Raw genomic sequence first — 16,921 nt, 5'->3', positions numbered from 1 at the left:
CACACACACACACACACACACACACAAAACCCCCTTCTCTTAACATCTCACCTGAGAAAATCTACTGTGTAAAATTCGAACACCAAATCCTTTCTAAATCAGCCTTATCATTTTGAAAGTATGTTTGTCCAGCTTTGTAGTCAGGACAGACAGACTGTTTGAAGGCCACATACTTTTCAAACCTTGGTTGCAACACGTTTGCCCCATTTTGAAATTGTCTTTCCCCAGCCTAGGGAAAGGAAAATCTATTTGACAAAGTGTCACTCTGGCCAGTTTATCTTGTAATACGGCTTTAGCTCACTGAGTCTATTGATTTTCTTAAATTAATGTTTACAGAATGCTACTGAATTTTGCTCAACAGAACATTGTTCTTTTGTAGCTTTGTTTTAAAATAAACGGGTGGTGGAGTGAAGACAAGGTACAGACCATTATGCCATATGTTCTTTTGCTTAAACCAAGGAAACACAGCCCCCTCCCACCCCATGTGTGCATATGTGTGCTTTTTTTTTTTTTTAAACATTTCCTAAGAGTATTTATTCTTCAGATGTTTAAGTAGCTAAATGTGTAGTTAGGAAATAAGGTTCACTCTTGGGGCCCTGCACTACTCCAGTATTAAAGTAATTGAATCCTCCAAGGGGCCTGAAAGTTGAATGCCCCCTGCAGCATCAGAAGGAGGGAGGGAGGGAGGACTTAGGCCTAATCTTAGTTGTTGTGAAAACCCCCCTTTAGTCTGCTGTGACTCTGGAGGCTGCCTCCTCCTGCACACAGGTTGAGAGCACATCCAGGACATCCTAATCTAATTTACATGCCAGTTGGCCCTTTCTCTCTCTATCACACTCCAAACACAAACACTCACACACACACACACACACACACACACACATGCACACACATGCACGCACACACACGTACATAAACCCCCTCTCACACATACACACACACACACATGCACACACATGCACGCGCGCACACACACACACGTACATAACCCCCCTCTCTCACACATACACACACGCACACACACACGCATATAACCCCCTCTCTCACACATATACACACACACACTCACACACACAAACATGCATGCACACACACTAAACAGGACACCTTACTCTTAGATCACGGTACTCAGGTCTAATACATACTCAGTCTGTAAAGATGACTCAAAACTGTCTCTTCCCAAGAAAGAACACACTTCTATTCAGCCCCCGACATCACAGAAGGGGAGACTTTGAGTCCCAATTATGAAATAAGCAAAATAAAACACAAAGCATATTTTTCCATGTGTTGGCCCAGCCAATAATGTCGCCCAAGCAGACCTAAAACCAGGCTCTGCGTATGCTCATTAACCACGGGAAGATGCTTCACAGGAGGCAGACCTGTGCCCTGAAGTGTCTGCCCACTCCTTTACTTGGGCTTGCCTCCCCACGCACATTCCCTGGACCTCCTAGTCTTCTGAAAGTCAAGGGAGTCTGGGCTGTCCACACAGCACAACTGCATGCATGGTTGGTATCCTGGGACCATATTTCACAGGTCCATGATTTCTCTCTTCTGCTCCTGGTGGGAGTTGTTAGGATGACCAAGAAAGAGGCGAGGAGCAGCCACACAGCATCTGTACCTGTTCTGGCTGGTAGCCTCCGTGAAGAGTGCAGCCCCCTCTGAGTTCATCCATCTAAGCCCACTCCTGAGCAGTACAGGTCCCCAGCTTAGGCCACCGCAGTCAGGGGACAGGCCTCTCCTTGATCAATATTTACTTAACAAACAGCGGGGATGGGCAAGTTTGTTTAGAGGAGTCATGGGCCCACCGGGGGGTGAAAGGCTCAGAAAGAACTTCAGCGTTGGTCTCTTTCATGGGACCTTTGTGTCCCAGGCAAGCCCGTGTTGGGGAGATAGATGCCCTTCTTCTTCTGAACTCTCCCAAAGACATTCAGTAGTCGTCTGGGAATGACTTGGTGTCTCTGCTTGGTGAACTGCCGTGTTCATACATATAGAGGGTTCATAGTGTGTGTTTAGTTTTGAAGAACATTTTAGAGTCTGATTTTTCTCAGCACACCTCTGTGCAGGTTATACATTATGGAAAGGGTCCAAGGATTAATTAAGAGTAACTGTAATATATATATATATATATATATATATATATATATATATATATATAAACATAACTTACATGCGTGTGTAAAATATATAAAAATATATAAATATATAAAGCTCTAAGCCCCCAAAAGGCTTTGCAGATTTCCCGTGCTGCCTAACCAGCCCTGTGCCTCAGACGCATTTAACTCTCCTCTTAAACATGAATTCAGCGGTGCCCCCGAAGTTGAGACCACTTTTCTTTCAACTTGCAATTGTTTGCCAGCTCCAGTCCCTGTGACTGGGAGGCATCTGTGGCTAGTTCGAGGGGTTTCGTTTCAGTCAATGGGGAGGGTCTGGGGATGCTGGGGGTGGGGGAGTTATTTATTTATTTGATTTGGTGAGTCCCGGAGTTGTAAAAAGCTGTCTGAAATATTCATGCAGCGCGGTCTGAGAAGCCGGGTTTCTGTTTTATTTACTGCACAGTAGAACAGCCACAGCGGATTAGTTCTACAATACCCGTAACAAAAGCCCAACAGCTGATGCATGTGATGTTAGGAGGTGACAAAACAGTTAAAGTATGCTGCTGGCTATGGGCAAGCCGTCAGCAGATGCAGACAAAAGGCCTGTGACAGGAATAACTCTCTCCAAGGCGAGCAGTGAAGAGTGTCCAAAATCCCAGCACCCTTTTCTCCTTGACATTGTCTTCTCGAAGTCAGCATTTTATTGCCCTTTTATAGTATTAAAAAAAAAAAAGTGGGGAAGGAGGAAGAAAGAAAACCCACACAGGAACGGATTCACCAGAACGCAAGCAGGGGCTCTCCTTTCTCCCCTCTCAGCCACCCCTGTCAACCTTACATGCGTCTTCCGTTTTTATGTTGAAGTTTGGGGTGGGGTGGGGGTGGGGGATTAGCTTAAAAGATAAAGTGTCCAAAACATCTTCCTTACAAAGACTGGGATCTAGTGATAGGCTGAAGCGGCCATCGGGCGGTGGTTCTTGGGGAAGAGCTGCAGGGGTGGGAGGGAGCCGTGCTTGGCTTGTTTTCTGTCCATTTCAGTAAAGATGATTCCATGGGTGAGCTGAGACCAGTGGGCCAGTTTTTTGAAGGGGATCAAGAATGGAGGGACTGTCCACAGGGACCTGAGCAAAGGGCAAGGTTATGGCCCCCCTCCTCCCCTGCAAGAGGCCAGTGAATGAGCTGAGGGATGCTTCAGAGGTGTGAAAAACCAGCTTCTCTGTCTCCAGAAAATAGGAGAGACTGTCTTCTTTTTAACCTTTGTAATTCCCCCCTCTATTCTCTGTGACATTCATTCAGCTGCCAAGAGCGTTTGGCAAGGTTTGGGCCAGCGAGCACACTTCCAGTGACCGCTAACCTTGGTATGTCCTGACACTTATGATGAGTGTCTGCAGGACACAGAAGGCGGCAGCCTGCTATGTCAGGCTTTCATTATGGACTGCAGAGACTGGGGACAGCCAGTTTAATAAAGCAAATCATCCTTGAAGGTAAAGCAACTGGGAAGAGGAGGAGGAAGACGGGAGGGGGAGAGAGAGAGAGAGAGAGAGAGAGAGAGAGAGAGAGAGAGAGAGAGAGAACACCCACCCAGCCAGCCCAGTGCATGTGTGTGCTGCCCAGCTGGGGACTAAGCAGATGTAAACTCTCTTCTTCCATCTTTCAGAAACCCACAAGCCCCCGGCTCCCTCTGATCAATCAGTAAGCAAGAGCAAACAATCAGGATGGAGTGGGTAGACGCTTGTTGGCCATCTCCCTTCGGAGGAGCCAGTGTATTCAAGCACCTCATCATGAGTGTGCTTTCTAAATGTCAAGGCAAGACTATTTGGGGTGAGGCTCCTAGGCTGGGATGCCTTTTTATCAGAGCAAAGTTTCCACTGTCCCCTCCTGAAGAACTCTGGCCAGCCAGCTCCCACAATAGCCTCCTGGGTCTGCCAAAGACTTTGGAAGCCTTTTGTTTTTCCCCTGTGGCATGTCCAAAGGCTTGGCCTCCCCCCTCCCCCGCCCCCGGCCGCCTGCATTGTCTTGCATTCCAGTGACTTGATTGACTGTTGCACCTGATGCTGAGGAGACTCGAGGGTTCACTGTAGAGATTGTTGGGTTCTATTAAAAGAAACCCAGATAAGGGATTACTTGTCACTAAGGGTTTCTCTGCAGATGTTTATTAGTGATTGGAAAGCCATTAGGTGTGAGGAGGTGCCTAAAATATGGGCAATGTCATGTTCCAAATCCTGAACCCTGATGCCCCCCCAACATCAGTAAGATGATACCACCGTCCTCAGGTAAATGAAGGTGGAGAGAGGTTCTGAACAGAGAGCTGAGGCTCTGTTTTCCTGAGTGAGATCTCTACCTGTGGATGGAATACCTCAGCGTTCTCTCAGAATAGCCATTGTTACCCCACACTACCTCTGGAGCCACCATCAAAACAGGAGCTGCTCCAGTATCAGCGGATCTCCAAGAAGCCTTTTACCCTCTGAGTGTGCACTGCCCAGAGCAAGCAGAAAGTTAGCAAGCTACTTCATCGTGCACAAAGAGAACCCGTTCCCAATAACCAAACCAGCAGCCAGAAACTCTCTTAACCCATTTTATTTACATTAACATTACTGGCTCCTTGCGCATGGTTTTCCTCAGTTATAGAGACATAGCTAGTTGGGAATTGGTTGCCTCATGTGAGTCAACCGGCCTTTATAAAAAGGACGGGATCCCACTGCACCCAGGAAGGAAGAGGCAGGAGCAACACAAGTTCAAGGAAATCTTCTCTGACTGTGTGCTGAGTTCAAGGCCAGCCAGAGTTACATGAGACCCTGGGTCAGAAAGCAAGCAAGGGAGGGAGGGAGGGAGAAAGAGAGGGAAGGAGGGAGGGAGGGAGGGAGGGAGGAGAGAGAGAGAGAGAGAGAGAGAGAGAGCCTTGTGGGAATGTATCAGTAGACTACAGAGCACTATGGGATGGAGCAGAGGGGGGACGGTCTCCTCTTGAAGGACAACCGTGTTTGTGGACAGCTAGGACACCTCACGATGCGGACAGCACACTGAAACCAGTTACAAGGAGGTGAAAAGTCAGACACGGTGCAAAAGCTGTCACAGGGCAGCGATGGTGACCTCAAGAAGTGAATGTTAAAACAGGACAAGATGCATTCGGCTAAGGCTCATGGCCTCTGAGAACTGGAGTAGAGACTTGGCACAACTCTTTTGTCCTCAGTGAAATCTTAAATTACCCTTCCCCCTCCGGAGCTCATGCTGTTGTGGAGTTATCTAGACAAAATCTGCTTCTGATAGCTTTCACAAGGCCCTTCCTTCCCGTGGATAGGCTAGGCTGGGTGGGGTTGGGCGTGTCCTTGGAGTGGGTGGGGCGTCTGGCTTACCCCCCCCCCCTTTGTAGAGCTCACACCTGTGTCTTTCGGAGCTCCCCATCTCCTGCAGCTCTAGGTTTGTTGTTGAAGAACGGGTCCCCATAGGTTCTGTTGGCAGCAGCCAGGGAGAGAGCACACAGTTTGCACCGCTGATGTTTGTATGTGTTAGCATTTGGCTGCAGCCCTATGGCCAGCCACATGGCCTCTCTCAGCAAGGCCTGTTTGCTATGACTTGTCATTGGGTTGGGACAGGATGCTCCCTCCAGGAAATCCGCATGTGTGCAGGTGCTTCCATGGGATCTCAGTAGACTGATGTTTTCCAGTCAGGGAGAAGGGGCCCTTGCCTGCGCTACCAGTCAGCTCTGAGCTCTGTCCAGACAGGCCAACATAAACGCTTCGGGGAGAGATTGCTCAATACCCTCCTCTTTATTTTTGAGACACAGGGTATAGCTCTGACTAGCCTGGAACTCAGAGATCCAAATGCTCAGATTGAAGATGTGGGCCATTGTGCCTGTTCTAGACTCAATGTTGGGCCTTTCCTTTCCTTTTCTTTCCTTTTCTTTTCTTTTCTTTTCTTTTCTTTTCTTTTCTTTTCTTTTCTTTTCTTCTCTTCTCTTTTCTCTTTTCTTTTCTTCTCTTCTCTTCTCTTTTCTTTTCTTTTCTTTTCTTCTCTTCTCTTTTCTTTTTTCTTTTCTTTTCTTCTCTTTTCTTTTCTTCTCTTCTCTTTTCTTTTTTCTTTTCTTTTCTTCTCTTCTCTTCTCTTTTCTTTTTTCTTTTCTTTTCTTTTCTTTTCTTTTCTTCTCTTCTCTTCTCTTTTCTTTTCTTCTCTTTTCTTTTCTTTTTTCTTTTCTTTTCTTTTCTTCTCTTCTCTTTTCTTTTCTTTTCTTTTCTTCTCTTCTCTTTTCTCTTTTCTTTTCTTTTCTTTTCTTCTCTTCTCTTTTCTTTTTTCTTTTCTTTTCTTCTCTTCTCTTCTCTTCTCTTCTCTTCTCTTCTCTTTTTTCTTTTCTTCTCTTCTCTTTTCTTTTCTTTTCTTCTGGAAAGTTACTAGAGTTCCCTAAAGAACAATTGACTAGCTACTGAAAGAAATGAGAAATTCAGGGACATCCAGTGATTGTTTTAGTTTTCTATGTTGCCTATCATTCATTCATGTGTATGTGTATATGTGTACATATGTGTATATGTGTACATATGTGTGTACATGTGTACATATGTGTACATGTATACATATATGTGTACATGTGTACATATATCCATGTACATGCCCACTACACCTGCTGAAAAAAGGCAGAGAGGGAGGTGCTGCCCTTGCTCTTGGACAATTATCTCCCTGTTGCTTTAGTAACTGACATTTCTGAACTGCAGTGAAGGTCTTTCATGTTAAATCTGTGAGGATAGATGTGTCTACACATACACTATCATGCATTTATGTCCTCATACATCTGAACTTAATGTAAAAATGAAATCTCACTAATGTGTACTGGGAAAATTATTAATTATTTGTGCAATTATTTGATGAATCTATCACGCTGATATGAGCACAGATAGGCCATACTTTACTGTGAGTTGCTTCTAAAGAATGCCAAGTATTCTTCTCACGGTCAAAAGGTCACACTAATCACAAGGAGACAAGAGAAGACAGACAGAAAGACAGACAGACAGCTCTCATACATTAATTGCTATGGGAACAAGGACTTGACAAATAGAAATTCCAAAAGGCTTATTTGGGGAATGATAATCTTGGAGTAAAACGGCCTTGAATGAGTCCTTCTGATCTCTCCGTGCCTCCGTTTTTTTCGAGGTATCATTGAGACAGTAACACCTTACACAGAGGTTGGAAAAATGGAATGGCATTCACTAAGTAATGTAACATGGTGTCTGACACAGTAAACACTCAGTGAGTGCTAGCTTTTGTAACAATTAGCAATGATCAATTATACGAACCACCATCTAAGAAACTATTCTAGTGCCGAAGCAAAAGGTAGTAATTCAGGGTTCAGCGTAAGTTTCATAGCTCAGGATTTTGTGCTGTTATCTTACCCCTTTATAGTACTGGCTGTTTTAATAAACAATTGCGCATCCAGGCAACAGTTCTACAGCACAAACAGGAAACCAATTTAACGTTTCTTCATTGACGTTAGAGATTTAGTTTATGTAGAAGCCCAACATGTATTATTCTATTCCGAGAGTACATTATTTTTTTCATAATGGAAGTCCAAAGGAGAAAGGAATAAAATTCTGAAGAGGGAGATGGCAAGTTTCTTCTAGAACAGACCTGCTTAACCACGTGAGGATGTGGGTCTCTCTTCTCTACTGCATCGTTCCACAGTAAAACCCTGGCGTTGGCGGGTCCCATGTATCCTCTGCGCATGTCTCCTCTGAAACCCACGGAGCAGCCGCCGTCTATCACAATGCTGCTATATTTAACAACTCCACACAAGAGAATAGAGGCCGGCCATTTTTAGAAAATGCAGGTGCCGTCTAAAGCCCCCTTCTGAGAGTGTGGACTTAGCTCAGTTTCCTTTGAAGAACTGCAGACTTGAAACTGAAAACTTTATTAATACCATTGTCTCCTTGTATCAGCAGGTTCCAGAGAGATTCCTGGAAGTTGCGCAGATCACGTTACGGGAGTTTTTCAATGCCATCATCGCGGGCAAAGATGTTGATCCTTCCTGGAAGAAGGCCATTTACAAGGTCATCTGCAAGCTGGATAGTGAAGTTCCTGAGATTTTCAAATCCCCTAACTGCCTACAAGAACTCCTTCATGAGTAGAGATTGCAACGCTCTTTTGAATGTATGGATAGAAGTCCCCCTTGGATGTCCAGCTTCTCTGTGTCTAGATTTTGGTTTTATATATTTGTGTGTGGGAGGCATGGATATGTTGTGATGTCAGCTGGTGGGTCCTGCTCATCCTCCTTGAGTTCCTTTTCTTTTCCTTCATCACAAGGGGATGGGTCTTTTCCTTTAGTTTACTTTTGCCCAAGGCCTTTAATATTTGGAGACTTAAGGCAGGGTTGGTTTTCAGGAGAAGGGAATGTCAGCCTGTGTAAAGTGCATGTGAGCTATGGAGTGAGCCAGTGACTGTGACACAGCTCACGTGCATACCCCGTGCTGTGTCTCCTGTTTCTCTAGGGTTAAGAAGTTCTGGAAGAACCTGAGAAAAACACTTCGCACACTGGAATACCTTGTTTGATTTGAGCCCGATAAGCAACCTTTTCTTAAACATCTAAACCAGTGCCCTCGGCAGCTGGGCAGCTCACATCTCAAAAGTATCCTCCAAGGACAGATTTTTAGAAAGATTGCCACCAAGTCCTTTGTAAGAGAAATGGCATAAACCCCCAGACCCAAGTTTGTACAAAACCGACTCTCCTGAGAGGAGGCTGGGAACGCACCCATGCACGCAGGCCAACCTGCTGTCTCTGTGAACTTTAGAACAGGCTGGTGGTGAGATGTGAGCTTGGCCGTGTGGACTTAGAGGAAACCCTGTGCTTTGTCACTAGTTACTATTTACTTTGCTTCAGATATTAAAAGGCATGAACTTTCCAAATGTATCCTTTGCTTGACTCTCTTTATATGCTTAGCATTGCTGTTGCTGTTTAACTTCTGTCTTCTCCTAAAACACTAATTTCTGGATACCTTTCTACAGTAAGGAATTAAGAAGTCCCACTGACCACGAAACCCTTGCCCTCCCTTTGGAGCACGCTGGCAGCTGCTAGTGGACCTGATCTTTACTTCCTGTGAGGACATCACCCAGGAATGGCTCATTTGCATATGGGTATGGAGGGTGGCTGTCTGTCTTTTTCCTCTGGGTTATAATATCTTAAAGCAGCTGGCCATGTCTCTTCTACTACAGAATCTAATATTGACCCACGTGTGTACAGTAGGTTAGTTTGGGGTTACCCAAGAAGACACAACTCCAGCATACTGAGAAAGCCAGCTTCTCTCTCTCCCACTCTCAGATGGCTCTTTCCAAACACCCAGGTTTTTGATGATGTACCACCTCCTACACTTGCACGCTAACTATCTCTCATGCTTGTTATCTTAGCTGGATTTTAGTGTACGGGTGCAGTAAACAGCACTGTTCACTCTAAGAGTATGATCCAGGCCCCTACTTTCCCTTAGACAATCTGATGTGCACACTGTAAAAAAAGACATGGCAACAGACCCAGTATTTAAAACATAAAGGACAGAGATGCCATTTCCCCTTAATTTCTTAAAAAATAAAAATCAGCGTTTGACTTTGGAGGACTCAGGTCAGCCCTTGTGACTGTCTAGCTGGCTGCAACGCTGTAATTCAACATCATTTATAAATTCTGCTGATAGGCAGGGATGTATGAACACAATTATTGTCAGCACAAAGCCTTAAAACCTGCTGACTTCAAGCTAAACTGTGAAGCCCTGCGAGGCCCAGCATCTTCCGGGAGACCAGAAGGCCCCGGCGATATGGACAGAGCATGGATTAGCACACTCAACACTGTCCACTCACTGCAGTAGCATCTCCTCGTGCTCATGCACCCACTCCTGAATAGACAATTGTTAGAGTATATTTGTTATTTTTCTGACTGTCTTTAAAACAAAAAAGCCCAGGTAGTCGATCATACCAGTGAGATAAATGTTGCAAAGTGAACAGCAGAACCAGGAACCCAATCAATACAAATTATGGAAGTCTTTGAGATGCTTCATTTGAAAACCTGGGGCACTGTGGTTCCTGCAAGGGTCCACTAGGGTCCTGGCTGTTCTGAGTCACATGCCAATCAGGTCTCCCCCACGTCACCCTTTGCAAGGTCAAAGGCAAAGCTGCAGTGTCATCACTTGGGTAGACAGATAGCTAGGTATCTTCGTAATCCGGGGCAAATGAATATTGATTCTAGACTTAATTTCGATTTTTAAAATATTGTTTTCCTCTGCCTTTCTGATTTAAATAGACAAATTTAGCAAAAAAATCAAAACAAAACAAAAAAAAAAAGAAGAAGAAGAAGAAAAATGTCTTTTCTACTGAATGTCAGTGCCCATAGCTACCTATATCTTGTCTTGGTGTTCTCTGAGGTTGGAGATGATCTCACTCTGCCAGTATGAGGACAGACAGCTTAATGACAGAAGCAGGTCTCCACAGCTTTGCACTGAGGCGGCTGCTCCTGGTCAAGTCGCTGGATCACGCATCTCCCAGTGAGAAAGTAGATGGCAGAAGCCCATCTCTCAATACTCCTACCAAGCAGTTAGTTCTTAAATAAAACAAAACCTACCAAATAAATAAATAAGAATAAATTAACCTAGTATTGTTCACATCTTAAGTCAGCTCTCACGGAGTGAAAACCTCTTTGTGCACGGGAGAAAGTTAAGTTTTCACGGTGGGAACCTGGGGATCTGTTCTAAATTCTTTGTTGCAGTTCCACATGGCCACTTCTTTTATGCTAACCCTGTATTATTTTTGTGTGTACACTCAAGGTGATAGTCTGTGCCTAGATCTAAACTACACCAGCGTGGGGATTTAAAAAAAAAAAATCCTTCAAAACACCAGTTCTTTCCCCCCACAAGTACAAATGTTCTTGTGCCTTCTGTGGCTTTCTGTCTCCTTTTCACTTTATTTCCAAGTACAGCTGCAATAAACACTAATTTCTTTTCCTGGCCGTTTGACATGATGTTGATAGCTATGCATATTTTGCGTCTTTTTAAAACAAAGCGGGAGAATAATGTTTTTGAAGAAGAGAAATTTTTAGAACAGTTTGATACACCGCAAATTATTTTTTTTCCTTAATTGTCTGAGCAGCATTCGAGTTTTTGAGATTCTTGTAGAAGCCGATTTTTTTGTAACTGTGGTGTAGCTCTCGTGTGTTATTAGCCTAATGAGAAGCACTATAGAAGCAATATTTCATACCATGTGCAATGTGTGTGCAGAAGTGTGGGCGTGAGCACGCAGGCACACACATGTAAAAATATACATATGTATGCGTGTGAAGTGGAAAGCTTACCTTTTCTTATCTAGACTTTAAGAACCTATTTTAGGCATTTGTTATGTTTTGTGTAAAGAATGTTCTATTTGCAACAACACAACCCTGACTTCTTACCGTCTCTCTGGCAGTTCAATGGAGGTGTTTTGCATTAAATGGTAAAATTACGTGGAAGATGTTAGGATCTAGTAATTATTTCAGTGAGCATTCATACCATATTCCTGAAGTTTGCTTTGTGCCTCTGAGTGTTACTTAATTGAAGTATTTTATGTTTGAAGAATCCTTGTTACTGTGCTAGGAATATGGGTGACTATCATTTTAAAAATATTTTAAAAACATTAAAACAAAAAAAAACACTAAAGCAAAGGAGAACTTTTATAAGGAAATGTAAATATTTCACCTCATGGCCGTTGTTACGTAAGACATGAGATCTTCATAGCTACAGTCTCACAGCATCTGTTGAATTTATGAGGGACATTACAGTGACTGCACAGGCAGTCGAAAGCATCTCAAAAGTCCTGCTCTTCACTTGCAAAAGATAGCAGTCTCTCTCTGTCAGAGAGCAAGGGCAAGGGTACAGGCGTCTCTGTAAATCTATGACATTTCTTTTCTGTGTACATGAAGACATTTAGTAAGTAATTCCCCAAGTCCCCACACATGCAGGTTAATATCAATCACTTAGTTAAAGAGTTGGGGGGGGGGAATTAACCATAGACTGCTCCCCAAAAGCAACCATAAATTAATCAAAGCCAGAGTGGTTTACAGATACCCCCAAAGCAGCAATGTGTGTGAGGACCTGAACAATCCCTTTGCCGTGTGTATTATAGAGAATTCATTGGTGTGAACAGCACAACCGTTTCCTACTGGTGTAAACGCCATGTCTGCAGATTAAGAGTTGTTTTCAAAGGCTCCCTTCGGAACATGTAACGGTTGGTTTGTGTCGCTGCGTCACACTTACACGCAAGGAAGCTCAGCTTTGCCTCTGTAGATCTGTTGGTTTTAAACTGACTATAAGACTAAAGCTAAAATGCTCCTCTTCAGAGCTGAGGTCCAAACCGGTGTTTAATCTTTGCATCCTTTTGAATGATCCTTTAAGACTAAGTGGAAGCATGTGGACTTTGAGTCTTTTCAACCGAGCCCTCTCTCAAACCAGATACCCCCTAATGTGCAGACACATGAATGAGCAGGCAAATGGTTGGCCTGTCTTTGGGAAAATGGATTCACTAGACTTTTTTTTAATAACCAATTCCTCTGCATATGGGGGGAATAAAGCATTTTAAAGTTGTATATTGCCACTTTAAATTGAGGGGGAAAAATTTGATGTATTTGGAGTTGGTCTTAGCTCTCTAAAAGAGTCAAAGGTCACAGCTTCTCCCAACACTGTCCCAGCCACTTCTCGTATGTATATAGTACAAACCGTGACAAACACTGCCTTTATATTATTTAGCAATATGTTGTAAATAGCATTATGAAGCTCTTTTTTTGTAATAAAGACCCTATGATTTGAATATAGTACAATAACTGAACTGATAAAGTCAATTTTTGATTTTTTTTTTTTAGCTAGAGGCAATTTCAATTGTGCATTTTTGTTATTGTCTATTGTTCTGAAGACTGCATAATTTATTGGTTTAATTTATCCTAATTTATTTGATGAAGGTGTACAATTTTGTATTACCAAGGATGTACTGTAATATTAATTGATAGGATTAAAAACAGTGAGACTCCCTGTCCATATTCAAAAGAAAACAAAACGGTGCCGTAGACAATTGATTTTAAAGTAAAAAGTAAAAACAATTTAGTTTGGCAGCTACTAAATTTTAAAACGAGGAAAAAAAAAACCTAAAGGACAATGTTGTCGTGGGGGGGCGGGGCGGGTTTCCGTTGTGTGTTTTAAGCTTTTCTATATTCTCCGAACTTTGACCGTTTGCTTTGTACCACTAAAGGGTGCAGTAGTCCAACTGCCTTGTGTGCCTTCCATCTTCTCCTAAACTGAATGTATGTGCAGTATATATGCAAGCTTGTGCAAAATAAAATATACATTACAAGCTCATGCCATCCCATTGGTTTTTTTTTTTTTTTTTTTCTGAAAACTCATGGCATTTTGCTCTTGGACCTATAAGGCTTTGATCTATCAGCCCAGAGATCTCTTTTCTGTGTCTTTGATCTATCAGCCCGAGATCTCTTTTCTGTGTCGGGAGGCTTGCTGTAATGGCTTGCTTTCTGTGGAGAGTCTCTCACTCTGATTAACTTTGGTCGACCTTCAGCTTGAGGGAAGAGAAATGTGGTTCAGCCTGAGGAGCTGCGTCCTGGGTAAAGCACTTGCCACATGACTGTTGGGACCTGGACCCACATAAAGCCTGACTTAGGAACATGCATCTTCAATCCCAGAACTTTTACAATAAGACAGGAAAGGGTGAAGACAGGAGACCCTGGAAAGCTTGCAAGCCAGCTAGCCTGAGGATGAAGACCAGCTGGACTGGGGTACATAGACCAGCTAGCCTGGGGTACATAGACCAGCTAGTCTTAGGAAACACAAAAGCAAACAAGATCCAGTCTCAAACAGGGTTAACAAACAAACAAACAAACCAAGGACCTGTACCCAAGGTTGTCCTCTGACCTCTAGGAGTGTGTGCATCCTCACATGAACACAAACACAAGATTTTTGAGAGCTGTAGTGCATAGAACCCTTTAAGCAGGCAATGACTACTACCAATTGGAGAAAAGATGTTCTTCAAGGTCACATGACAAGTTAGTCTGGAATGGGACTCAAGAATGAGTCTGTTAGACCCAGAAGTAGGAAAATGAAAAAGCTCGCGATCTCCCTAAAATGTTCCTTTCAACATCGCTGACAACATGTTTCCTAATTCTAACACGTTTCCTAATTCTGTGTGAAGTATGGGGCCTCAGAACATAGTATCTCTTTATTACCTAAGAATAGTATTATATACCTGTTCAGCTTAGATAGGTTTGAGAATGCTCCACAAGTAACAGAAAGCTGGTCCCCGGTGTGCCACTAAGAAGAAGGGGAAGAATCTGTAAGAGATGGGATGAACATTAGGACAAACTAGGTCATGGGATTGATGCAGTTCTTTCAGGACCCTGTTCAGTTCCCCCCAAGAGCAAGCTGGCTTCGAAGGGGCAACTCTGGGTCCTGACTGTGTCTTCCTGCCCTACCTTATGAGGAAGGACTCTTCCTCCTCATTGGGTTCGCACCATTTACAATGAAAGCTTTGCCAGAGTGAACTGGTGAATGGAACTGCCTAATTTAGTCAAAAGTATGAACCAAATAAACCATTTTTTTACCTTCATAAAATGTCTGGACTCTAGGATTCTGCTAGAGCAACTAAAGGTGGCCTAGATCCTTTTTATCAAGAGTAAGGATCACCCTAAAGCAAACTAATGTCTGCCACTCAACAGCTCTTCCACCGCATCTCTGCTCCCTATTGTGGACTGACACCCCCTCGGGACTCTCTTACTTTTACTTAAATGGTAAGAACTTCATGCACTGGTGCAATTGTATACAGTTACCTGGAGTCGACGTGATATCGAAGCTTTATCAGATAATTATAGTGTTTTTTTTCCTATCTTTGGTTCTTTCTTGCTTGGCAGCTTAAATTCCAGTTTTCCTAGCTAAAATGTGCAAAGGGCCAATCCTTCATCTCTCTATGCCAAAATATTTATTCCCAGAGTAGAGAAAAAAAGAATCCCCATTCTCCATCCACTCTTTTGGGAAAATAGAAAGCACATAGTCGTATAACGAGCTTCCATTTCTGTGCACGGAGCAGACCGAATAGTCCACAGTTGCCTAAGCACTTTAGAGCAGAAAGAAATGTTTTCTGAGAGGAGGGTTAATTAAAACACTGCTTCTGGAACTCAGCATTTGAGAGAACTTACTGCTCTTGCAGAGGACCTAAGTTCAGTTCCAAGCACCCATGATGGATGGCTCACAACCCTGTAATTCTGACTCCAAGGAATCCAATTTCCCCTCGTGGCCTCCGTAGGTACTGCAAGCACATGGTGCTCATATACACAGGCACCCGCACATAATTAAAAACAATAAAAATAAATCTAAAAACTTAGAAGATTTTCCTCTGGTGGCTAAGTTATCTGCAGGTGTTATTCTAAAATCAAGTGGACGACTCTCCCAACCCTGATATATCAACCCTCCTGACCCAAACCTTGCTCCACGCATTGTTTGAGGGACACCAGTGCCCATTCCCTCCTGGAACTCGCATGCTTCACAAGCTAATAGCAAGTATAGTTGTATTTATTTTAGCTGTTAAGATGATCAACAGCTTACAGGTTTTCCATGCAAGTTTTCCCAACCCACACGTGGCCAAGCATGCCGATGACTGCCTCTCAGCACATCCCTACACTCAAAACGTTATGAGATTCAGTTTTCTGGTTACTTTTCTGTAACTTGTTCTCAGGTGTGAACAGGTATGTGTGGTGGTGTGTGGTGATGTCAAAAGGTCAGACACACCTTGCAGCCAGCAACTAAAATTCCACATATATCTATAGAAAATCTACCAACACACATCTGAGCCCAGAACAGATACCAAGAATCAGAGTCACAGGGACATATCAAAGCACACGTGCCTGTGCTTATGTGTGGAAACCGATTTTACATAGCTATACAACCACATCGTTTTTTGTGAATGTAAGCAGAGGGGGCAGTGACTGAGGGGGAATGTGACCAATAGGAAAACAGAAAGGGGCAAGAGGAAGAAAGGGTCAAGGAGACGCTGTGGATGATGAAGACAGACCAGGAAAGATGAGCATTTTTGAAGCCTTTGATACTTAAAAGAAAAGAAGATTTGTCATACATTAAGGTCTAAGATATTTTGTTCCTTTGAGCTTCTCCCTAGGCAGGGAAGTAGCCCAGGTTGGCTTTGGACTCACAATCCTCCTAGCTCAGCCTCCTCTGTGCCTGGGAACCTGGGTGCACTGTGAACAATCACACTAGGTGATGTAAAATACAAGGGCAGCCTGTGTAGAAGAAAACAGTAAATAGTCTTAGAAAAAGGCTGGTGACTACGATGATTGTGAATACCACAAAAGAAATAAATGGTGCCCCCGCTCATCACTGGGGGTGGGGAATATCCTGGGGTAAGCCTGGTAGGTTAATTTTGAGGTGAAAATTGAATCACATTCAAGGGAAGTCTTGCCTAGGCTACACTCATCCAACCACAACCTTCTAGTGTTCCAGGAGAGCTGGGTGAACCTTCCAGTCTAGATAAGGCTGTCAAGAGTCCTATGCAGATGGTATGCTACATTCCTGGTACGGGTGTTGGAAACTGCTCCATGAGTGAGGCCCCAGGTCCCAGCAACCACAGTACCTGGTGTCCTTATTGTGACTTTGGACTGATTGGGATACAATTGCCCCAAGCCAATATTCTTACTTTCGATTATTCACAATTAGAAAGTCTTTGGTAACCGTTAAAAAAAAAAAAAAAAAAAAAAAAAAAGCTCCCTCCATCCATCATGGCTCAGCAAGTGAGTGACAGGGTAACTGAACCAAAGCCTCAAAGCTTGGTGCCGTGTG

At 43.5% G+C, this 16,921-nt stretch overlaps 1 protein-coding gene and 1 pseudogene across 9 annotated transcripts in view; one reads left to right on the top strand and one right to left on the bottom strand.

Moving 5' to 3' along the window:
• The window catches only part of Prox1 (prospero homeobox 1), a 54,564-nt gene extending 41,147 nt beyond the window's left edge, over positions 1 to 13,417 (top strand). For 5 of the 9 annotated variants that reach the window (XM_029538532.1, XM_029538529.1, XM_029538530.1 and 2 more), the window contains exon 5: positions 8,012 to 13,417. In XM_029538532.1, the coding sequence (XP_029394392.1) occupies positions 8,012 to 8,200 (189 nt within the window). In that variant the 3' untranslated portion in view covers positions 8,201 to 13,417. The remainder of the gene's footprint in view (positions 1 to 8,011) is intronic. The other 4 variants (XM_021197789.2, XM_021197791.2, XM_021197790.2 and 1 more) reach the window with 2 other exon arrangements.
• Positions 13,418 to 13,467: 50 nt separating this feature from the next.
• The window catches only part of LOC110322085, a 19,622-nt pseudogene continuing 16,168 nt past the window's right edge, over positions 13,468 to 16,921 (bottom strand).

Source organism: Mus pahari, chromosome 5, assembly GCF_900095145.1.
Source record: "Mus pahari chromosome 5, PAHARI_EIJ_v1.1, whole genome shotgun sequence".
NCBI classification, from domain to species: domain Eukaryota; kingdom Metazoa; phylum Chordata; class Mammalia; order Rodentia; family Muridae; genus Mus; species Mus pahari.
Note: the sequence above shows the minus strand (reverse complement) of the source record. Positions and strands in the feature narration are given on the sequence as shown.